At 26.2% G+C, this 11,238-nt stretch overlaps 1 protein-coding gene across 6 annotated transcripts in view; it reads right to left on the reverse strand.

Moving 5' to 3' along the window:
* Window positions 1–11,111, reverse strand: part of LOC122509861 (low-density lipoprotein receptor-like) — a 201,130-nt gene extending 190,019 nt beyond the window's left edge. For 5 of the 6 annotated variants that reach the window (XM_043624149.1, XM_043624148.1, XM_043624146.1 and 2 more), the window contains exon 1: window positions 10,402–11,110. In XM_043624149.1, the coding sequence (XP_043480084.1) occupies window positions 10,402–10,537 (136 nt within the window). In that variant the 5' untranslated portion in view covers window positions 10,538–11,110. Of the gene's footprint in view, window positions 1–10,401 lie in introns of all 6 variants that reach the window. The other variant, XM_043624151.1, reaches the window with a different exon arrangement.
* Window positions 11,112–11,238: the final 127 nt, after the last annotated feature.

Consider the following 11,238-nt stretch of genomic DNA (forward strand, 5'->3'; position numbering starts at 1 on the left):
CATTTAACCTATAATTTGCAATGACGTTTGCGTATATCTTTAGATAGTACCCAATGGGAAAAAAACCATTGGCGCATTAATGGCCCAATAATGGGAGCCACCATTCCATTATTGTCCCATTATTGGCACCCAATAATGGACCACTAATGGTAAAATCGTGGGATGTCCACGCCGATGCCAATAATTGGCAAACCATTATTGGCACATTATTGGCTGCCATTAAAAAACCAATAATAAAAAAATTTTTTTTATTAAATTTTATTAAATAATAAATTTATTTATTTAATAATTACTTTATTTATTATTATTATTATTATTATTATTTATTATTATTAAAAATAATTATTTTTTTAATTAATTATGTTATAGAAATGGTTATTATTTTCTATCACATCGAAATGTGAATAACCCATTCGTTCAGAGTCTAAAAATTATTTACCTCACATCCATCAGTGCAAAAATAGGAGAGGACGGGCAGAATAAAATTCTACAAATATTCGTGAGAATGCTGCCTCCTTATATACTTTTCAAGTTTCATGTTAGTTGCGAGAGAGTTTGAAACAACACCTCCTACGGAGCGTTGAGCGAACTACATACAATTACTTACCGACGCTGCAGAAATTTTCATGTAGTAAGTATGTAGTTCGCTCAACGCTCCGTAGGAGGTGTTGTTTCAAACTCTCTCGCAACTAACATGAAACTTGAATAGTATATAAAGAGGCAGCATTCTCACGAATATTTGTAGAATTTTATTCTGCCCGTCCTCTCCTATTTTTGCACTGATGGATGTGAGGTAAATAATTTTTAGACTCTGAACGAATGGGTTATTCACATTTCGATGTGATAGAAAATAATACCCATTTCTATAAAATAATTAATTAAAAAAATTAATATTTTTAATAATAATAAATAATAATAAATAAAATAATTATTAAATAAATAAATAAATTTATTATTTAATAAAATTTAATAAAAAAATTTTTTTTTATTATTGGTTTTTTAATGGCAGCCAATAATGTGCCAATAATGGTTTGCCAATTATTGGCATCGGCGTGGACATCCCACGATTTTACCATTAGTGGTCCATTATTGGGTGCCAATAATAAACCTAGAGAAAACCAATGGCTTCCAATATTGGGCCATTAATGCACCAATGGTAGACTAATGGCCATTTCCCATTGGGTAAAATTAAATATCCAAGATACTTGTCTTACAGTTCACTTTCATAGATATTGAATTTTAACATCCTGGATATTATAGGTTAATATATTCTGTCCAATATATTTAGATAGTGAAATTAAATATCCAAGATACTTGTCTTATAGTTCACTTTCATAGATATTGAATGGTAATATCTAGATAGTAAGCCTTAATATCCATTTTTCTCAGTGTATACTATCGCTTTAATAATTTTTTTATTTTGTGGGTTTGACCAGAATTTCTGGCCAAAACCCCAAGTGGGGTGTTCACTAGATATGAAATAGGGCTCTGATCAGGGCCTCGACAGTTTTCCTCGTTTTCCATGTCATTTTTATGTTAGAATAAAAATGAATAATTGTCACTCTTGGATATAGACTTTCAAATTTTCATTTTATACTCAATTCTAAATTTAGTTCGCAAACTTTTAGATTTTTAAAAATTAGTTAAAATTTATAGTAGTAAAAGATCGTTTTAGTCAGACACTAAATTCCTAATATGTGTAAATTTATTATTACTGACAATGAAACTAAGAAGTCACAATTTTACCTTTATATCAAAATAACTTAATTTTATATAAATATAGAAATTCTGCATAATTTTTGTACATACTTTTTAAATTTTAAGCCAGTGTCAATAGTAAGAGAAAATACCTCAGTCAGACAGAACGGTTCGAGTATTGTTGTAAATTTCGTACACTATAATTTTGATTTAGTAAAAATATTTACTAATATTTGACTTTTTGCTTTTGAATTAGTAAATTTTACTAATAAATTAGTAGAAGTTACTACTCTCTAAATCTGAATATGTGAAAATTCACATATATTTTATAAGTTATAAGTCGCTCTCTCGTTTAATAAGTGCATATACACTTATAATAAGTGAAATTTCACTCAGAATAAGTGAAAAATTCAATTATTATTATAAGTGTATATGCACTTATTGATCGAAAAGACGACTTATAACGTACAAATAAGTGAAACTCCACATATTCAGATTTAGAGAGTATTTATTAGTAAAATTTACTAATCAATTAGTAGAAATTAACATTTAAATTAAAATTAGATTTACTTTTAAAAAATACTTTAATTTTAGTAGAAAAATACTTCATAATATTTATCAAATTTATATACAACTAGCTGTCGTACCCGTCTTCGACGGGTTTTAGTTTCTACCAATACATTTAAGTTTCTACCAATCTGGAAAATCAGGAAATAGCTAGGGAATTTAATTTGACCGGAAAAAAATAATAATTAGTTACCATTATAGCTATTTTAGTAGGAAAATATTACTATTTGAATCAGTGATTGACTTTTTGTTATCAAATTAGTTATTTTAACCAATTCAAATGCAGAGAACAATATTTATCAATTTGTAGTACTTTAATTAATGTATTAAAAAAATTAAATTTTCCATACAGTTTTTGGAGTTATAGTAGAGTCTAATTGGAACTAATTGTATCGCAAGTAGACCCTACGTTACGACTGCTAAAACCTAACATAAGACCTAAATTTTAGGCTGAAAGTAGGGCTTAAATTTTGACTCGGGTCTGTTTTCATAAATATTATACATCAATAAAAATTGAAGTAAAAAGCAATTTTTTAAAAGCGAATTAATATAATGAAACTTTTTCTTAATTTGATAGGAAAATTCCCGGTTCGGCATATTCCCAGCTTTTTACAGTTTTTCCCGTTTGGTAGATACCCAGTTAAATGTATTAGTATAAACAGAAAACTGTACGACAGCAAGTAATACAATCTATATTTATATGAACTTAAGAAACAGTATTTTCATAAAATAAGTAAATTTTTATAGCCATTTGTAGATTTATTTATGGATAAAATCAAGTAAATTTAAATTTGACAAAAAAGAGATAAACCGTGAAAAGTTTGGACAAAGCAGGGAATTTTGTTAAACAAAAATAGACACCGTGTTAACTTTTGTCTTTACATTGCTCAAAACATCTCTTAAAGTTAAATCTAGAGTTAAAATGAAAAAACGTTTTAACATGTAAGTTTTTGCCTAGTGGCATAATATGCTTGTATTGTATCACAGGTGACTTACAATTCTTGACATCCTGCGAAATCATTTTAATCATAAAAAATTTCCATTTTCAATATTTCTGAACTTCTTGAAAATATTAGATTGATTTGATAAATAATTTTGAATTGCACTATTTTGACATCAAAATATTAATCAGAGACTCCAAAAATACTACTGAATTATACTTCATATAGTAATTAGTATCGATTTTTTGATATATTGAAAATTTTTTTATATTTCTTGTAGGATAGTATTTTTTGCAAAATTATGATAAAATCTGACTAAATAACATATAATATTCATTTTTAGAAAGTTTAAAAGCTATCCATTAAAAATTGTGAAATTTGGAAATTTTCCATTTTTCAAGTTTTTGAAAATATTTTTATATTTACATCTTAGTTGTAGAATAGTATTTTTTGAAAAATTATGCTAAAATGTGACCAAATAACATGTAATACTCAAATATAGAAAGTTTAAAAGCAATCCATAAAAAAATGTAAAATTTTGAAATTTTCGATTTTTTGAAAACATTTTTATACTTACATATTAGTTATAGGACTTTATTTTTTGCAAAGTTATGCTATAATGTGACTAAATAACATATAATACTCAAGTATATAAACTTCAAAAGCAATCCATGAAAAATAAAAAATTTTGAAATTTTCAATTTTTTGAATTTTTTGAAAAAATTGAATATCTCCCGTTCTAATTAATATTTTTTAAATCTGTAAATTTATAAACCTTCCTTGGGTCAATACCTAATAACCTACCAAGTTGGACTTAAATCGATTCACATGTTTTTGTGTGATTGGGGTACAAAGTTTTTGTGACAGACAAACATACATACATACATACATACATACATACATACATACATTAAATTTTTTAAGAACATTTTTGGAATCTCTGATGTCCATAATAACTAATCATGTTAACATTTTGAAGTTTTAAGCAATGTACAGACAGACATCTGATTTTATTAATAAGGATTTAAAATATTTCTGTTCACTTTGATCATGAAGGTAAAAGGAAAATTATTATAGAAAAATTGAACTTTATTTATTCAAATATTAAAATGTTCTGAAAAATATATAAATAATAAAAGATTCTGATCTAAATTTGAAGTGTATATAATTTTCATTAAAAAGTTGTTTGTTTAAAGCGTTTATAGTATAAAAAGAAAAAAATTGTTACGCTCAAGGAAAATTTATGTTTTAATAATCAAATACTTCATTTTCCCAAATTTTAGGCTCAATTCCGTATAAAGAGTTTTCAATGTTCAAATAAATGTTATTTCTTATTAAAATACAATATAATATTGAAGAATATCGAAAGGGAAAAATTTTCCATTCATTTGTACTTTAATTTAACACTTTTAACTCTCTAAATCTGAATATGTGAAATTTCACTAATTATATGTATAATTCTGAACGTTCAAAATGAACGAAATTTATTTATTTCTTCTTCAAATTAAGTTTTTATACAATAATTTTGCGTCATGTATTAAAAAAATTAATTATAAAGTTTCTAAATGTAAAATTTAAGTTCTTAACTTTTACAATTTACTTTTACTACAATACTTTTACACTTTTTAATAAAAAACATTTTGTTCATTTGAACTTAAAAACTTGTGGATTATTAAAGTTTTTGTTGTTAAAGAAATAATTTGATCGTCTGAACAAACTTTTTAGTTAAACCAAACAAATATTTAGTTTACTGTGTATAGCAAATACATTTATTTTGTTCATTCAATATTGTAATATTCCTAAAGTTTTAAACGTTCAAATAAACGCCAGGATATTTTTATATTACTTCCGTTAAATTTATATTTTTTATCTTAATTTAATAAAATAAAAAAATTAAGTAAACAAGTATTTACTTTGCATTAATTTTCATTACGGTAAAATTATTTTTTGAAAAATATTTGAACAAAAAAATTTTTTGAATTCGAACGTTCAAAACTCAAAAATTTTCTCACAAATACTTACACGGAGAGAGAATATATATTAAATTTTGTAAAAATATTTTCAAATTGGGGAAAAAGTGCGACAAAGCGAAATTTTGATATAAAAAATACTAAACTTTAAAAAAACTTATGTGAAATTTAGTATAATTATATCAAATAATATCAAGAATATTAATTAAATTCTAATATAACTTTAATAAATTTCACAAAAATTTTTTTAAAGTTTAGTATTTTTTATATCAAAATTTCGCTTTGTCGCACTTTTTCCCCAATTTGAAAATATTTTTACAAAATTTAAAATATATTCTTTCTCCGTGTAGAGTTTCTTTTTGTATAGTTTAATTAAATTTTCAGATAGTTTTCCCTGATTTTCAAACACAACGCAATTTCTTATCTAAGATAAAACTAATATTCTTAATTGAGGAAAACATTGTTGATTTTATAATATATTTCTCGGTTCATTGAAATTTATCACTCATAACAAGAAAAAAAAAGAAATCCTAATGATAAAATCCAAATTCCTATAAAGTCATATTATGAAGGAGTTTACACCGTAAGCCTTAAATATAAGCCTCCGCGCGCATAAACGGATATACCTCCAGGAGCATATATTTGCGCCTGCGCGAACACGTGGCCAAGGCAAACTCTTTCACAACACAGCTGCAGGCAAACACTTTGCGCAGACGCAAGTATATGCTCATGGAGGCATATCCGTTTATGCTCGCGGAGGCTTATATTTAAGGCTTACGGTGTAAACTCCTTCTATATATAAAATTTTGAAATTCTAGAGACACCAAGTTTCGAACTTTGTCTACGTAATTTTCTAAATGATGTGATGTCTTGAAATTTCCTTTATCAAAGTTCCTAAAAGTTTTCAAACTATGGAGCACATGTTGAGCCTTTTCAAGTTCTAGTTTCAAAATTAAATGTTACCTTCGTCAAGTATTCATTTTGTATATATATATTATTCCATCTTATGTTTTGGAAAGTTTCAATTTTTCCCCACACACACACACGAAAAGAAAAAAGTCAAAAAAAGTTTTTAAATTATATTTTGTTTTCTATATATTATGGCAAATTAAAAAGTTTTAAGAAAATTAGACTCTTTTTTCAACGTGAGTAGTGAAAATAAAAAATTAAAAGTTCCTGTATTTTTCCTGCATTTTTCGCTGCGTGTATATATATATATATATATATATATATATATATATATATATATATATATATATATATATATATATGTACGCAAACCATTGTGTTGTTGGTACTTTACAAAAAACTTTTTAGATTTCTTTTATATTTATAAATTCAATCAAAACTTTCCACTCCATGATTTCTTTTCTTAATAATAACAACATTATTTACGTTTTTATACAATAATAACAATAACATTCAAAATATAATTATTATTACTAATAATAATAATTACAGGCTTCGCATACTCGATAATTACGTTTAAAAAAAGTCGCAAAAAGTATCTTTAAGACTATAAAAAAAAAAGTAAAAAAATTAGTTATTGAAAAATTAAATTTGACGACTAAAAAAATCTAGTTTTACTCGATTCACAAAAATTTGATTCAGTAAAAATTCATTTTTAAATCAATTCTCGTTAGAAAGTTCTACGAGAATTCAATTATTTAAATACAAAAATAAATAATTAATTGAATAATTGATTATTTCTTAAAATTGAATTTTTATATAATACTTTATCAAAAGTTTTGAAAATAACTGAATTCATACAAAGAATATTCTTGGAAAAAATTACAATTTTATAATTGATTTCTTTCGGAACGAATTTTATAAAAGAAATTTTAAATAATTAATATCTTTCAAAAAGTGTTATGAAAATTGTATTTTAAATCATTGAATTTCTATAAAAATTATGGACTTTTTACAAAAAATTTTATTATAACATTTTTTTTTTAAATAATTGAATTCTTAGGGAAATTGAATTTAAATTTTTAGATATTGAAAATAATTGAATTTAAGCCATGAATTTCATTATTCGAAAAAATAATTAAATTCTTGGGAAAAATTTTCTTAAAATTATTTGAGAATAATTAAATCGTTTCAAAGAATTTTATTAAAATATTTGAGAATATAATGTTTTTTATTCAGGCATTTCACGTCAGAAATATCACGATTTGCAAAGGGTATGCCGATTTTCGCAAAACTTCGTGGGATTATAGTTCTATATAAGAGACTTCTTTCCCCCAAATTTTTTCAAAACAAATTCAAAATTGTTGAAGATACGCCATATTTTGAATTTTAATATTAATTTTATAGAATTTTGAATATCTCGGAATATTGTTTATGGATTTTTATGAAATTTACACATTTTTCAGGTAAAAGTATGTACTTTAAAATGCAAATAAAGTTATTGAAAAAAATTAATTTTTAAATAAAATTTTTTTTTTAATTTGTTTAAACAATTTTTTGTTTATTTACTCGTCTCTGAGAAAAATGTTATTAATATATTTAGATTCCTTATGAATTCACCTTTAATTTCATAAAAAAATTGATGGAAACTCAACTGGGTCCGGATATATTAAAGTTTTTGTAAAAAATAGGCCTAGTTGCAGCAGCAATGCACGACTACGCGGTAACGTACTACGCGACTTGTGCAGTATAAAGGTACACTCTCACCTCACTGCCTGCCTGCCTGCGCAGGCAGGCGCCATAAGAGTGAGAGAGAAAAAACATTTAATTTGAATTTTCTTACTCTCTTACTCCTATGTGTTACCATGTCAACCTGCAGGCAGGCAGGCAGGCAGTAGGAGCTGTGCTAGCGCCTTAATGGTGCTATGGCGCGGCGATCCTTTTTTTTACAAAAAATTCAATATCTCCGGAACCAGTTGAGTCTCCATTAATTTTTTTTTATAAAATTAAAAGTGAATTCATAAGGAATCCAAATATGTTAATAACATTTTTCTCAGAGAGGAGTAAATAAACAAAAAATTGTTTAAAAATTTTTTTATTTAAAAATTCATTTTTTTTATTAACTTTATTTGCATTTTAAAGTACATACTTTTACCTGAAAAATGTGTAAATTGCATAAAAATCCATAAACAATATTCCGAGATATTCAACTTTTTATAAAATTAATATTAAAATTCAAAATGGCGTATCTTCAACAATTTTGAATTTTTTTTTGAAAAAATTTGGGGGAAAGAAGTCTTTTATATAGAACTATAATCCCACAAAGTTATGCGAAAATCGGCATACCCTTTGCAAATCGTGATATTTCTGACGTGAAATGCCTCTATTTCAATTATTTTATTAGTGGATTTAACTAAGAAAAAGAAGAAAGTAGCTTCTAGTATCAGAAATCTAAAAAAGTAACCAAATACACGGAAAAAAATACTAGGCTAAAAACACATGAGCGTCTGTTGTGTATATTGCACGCACACTACCATGCGTGATTAGCTTGGAATCCATCCTATTTTCGCATGGTGCTGTGGCAAAAGTCACAAAAGCCATGCATTTTTAGTAAACTCCTGTGTGATATTTGCAAAATGGGCTCATGTAAAAATCGAACCAATAGACTCCATGCATTATTAGGCTGATTTTTTTTTCCGTGTAGTATCAAATCGTAAAAAAAGTAGTAAATAGTAGGTTTTAGTGGATGAGTGCGAAGCCACCAAGTTGAAGTCCACAACGTTGATCAACGAAAAAAATGGTTCACTAAGCAAATTAATTAAAAATAAAGCAACAATATTGACACAAAACTATTTAGGAAGAAAAGGTTGATGTTTATATTTAGATAATAATTATTTTACAATTAAATATTATATTAAAAATAATACTTGAATGCATTAAATAAATTTTTTTCGTTGATCAACGTTGTGGACTTTAACTTCGTTGCGAAGCCTGCAAATATTAATATTAATTATTATTAGAATTTTCCTGGAATTATTCGCGAAACAATTGTCAATCAAGTTTTTTTTCAGTCCCTCATTTTTTCCTAGTTTTAATTTATTTTTCAATTCTTAATTATTTATTACTACTATTATTAATTATTATATTATTATTAAAGGAAATGAATTTATCATTCGTCAATTAAATATTAAGGTGAAAGAAGAGTAATATCTTTCACCTTAATATTATTATTATTGTTATTATTAAATTATTAATAATATATTATTCATATATGTAATATTATCTTGAGCTTTTCTCACTATTTATTGAATAAAAATCATATAATAATTTTATTATATTTTCCTTAGATTCTACCAATAAAAATAATCTTTAAATTTAGAACGTGGAAAATTTTCAAAGCAAATGAATAATAATCAGTGCTTATTAAAATTTAATTCGACTTTCTTTAGATATTCTTAAACTTGCACAAATGAAGGCTAAATTTGAAACTAAAGCCCGAAGGGGCAATTAAACTCATTGACCCGCAAATTTTTAGCAGCACAATATGTAACACAGTGAATTATAAATACTGTTTGTAAATGTCTTCTATTTAAATTGAATGGAAATTTTTGTTTTTATATGCAACGCCTCTAGAAAATATATATATATATATATATATATATTATTATATTTTCTCAAGTCATAAAATAAAAAATGAAAGAAAACGATTTTAAAACGAAAACTTTTTTTAAGAAACGATAAAAAAATCAATTCATTAAAAGAGCTATTGTTTTCAAAGTCGAATAAAATTTTTTTACAATTTTGAATTTGCATACATTTTTTTCAAATGAAAAACAAGATAAATTTTAATGTTTCTCTATTATATGTAAATTATTCATACGAAAACAAACAATGCTTGCGGCTGAAATATTTCATAAACAAAAAATAACTTAACCCTAAAATTTGAAAATTCTGTAAAAATTTTCATTTATGAAACTGAAAAAACAAGTCACGAAAATGACAGGTGATTTTGGAAAGACAATCCTTAATGGAATCTAGTTTCTGAAGTTTCGTTTTTCAATAAAAATGAAAAATATATGACTTTTAAGACCGACAAATAAATCAAAAAGTTTCAAGACTTTCTAATTATCATAAACTTGTTAGTTGTTACTTGTTTTATATATACAAATCCGAAAATAGAGCAATCGCTGTTCAACGTGGGCAGCTCGTTCCAATAAATATTTATAACTTTGTCAACAACAATTGCAAAATTACCCGAATTATTACGTTCTATTCAAAGCGTATAAATGCATGTAAACAAGAAATAAAAAACATACCTTCAGACGAAAATGATGAATTTATAAGAGTAATTAGAATGATGAGGAAAATAATACTCGATGAAAATTTGAATAGAAGCCGACATGGTTCGGAACGGCTTTTTCCACCCCAGTTTTCACTCACTCGCACCACCATGTCCTATATATGCAAAATATATATTTCCGGCGAAAATTATTGCCAGAAAAATGAACACTCGCGTTCGCCCACCCGAGCGAACGGCGAAAGGAATGCAACACCGGCTGGAGACGATGAATTGTGATCGTTTGCCGTGTCACGAGCACGAGACGCAAATCCCTTAAATTCACGGCGAAACGGCAAAAAAGGTTTAACAACGACTGGTTGCATAGGATTTACACCTGGTGCACTTTTAATTTCTTCGTGTCAGTGAATCTTTCCCGGGCGAATGTCCAGACAGAAGTCATCGTTTTCCTAGATGACGGTTCTCTGACGCACCAACTATCGCGCCACCTGCGCGCGCACCCATCTTTCTCGAATTCAACTAACATAACCTAACTTTTTCATTTTTTTTCTTTTTAAAAAAAATCACTACCGTTGTAATAAGAGTAACGTTTTATGGTAATTGTTCATAATGAACGTTTATTATTAACACAAACAACTTTGTTTATTGTTTACTACACACGTTATCGCCACAAATTACGAAAAAGAATCAACGGCACATTCGAGTTTGAAGCCAGGGCTCACCAGGGGCGTAACTAGTTCCCGATTTTTCACTTTCCAATTAAATTTTATTCTTGTTAACAGACAAATATAATCGGCAAATGGTTATTTATTACCATTTATTGGCAAAGTAGATTTTATTTTCATTTATTTCATTC

This window comes from Leptopilina heterotoma, unplaced genomic scaffold, assembly GCF_015476425.1.
Source record: "Leptopilina heterotoma isolate Lh14 unplaced genomic scaffold, ASM1547642v1 Lhet_63, whole genome shotgun sequence".
Classification (NCBI taxonomy): Eukaryota; Metazoa; Arthropoda; class Insecta; order Hymenoptera; family Figitidae; genus Leptopilina; species Leptopilina heterotoma.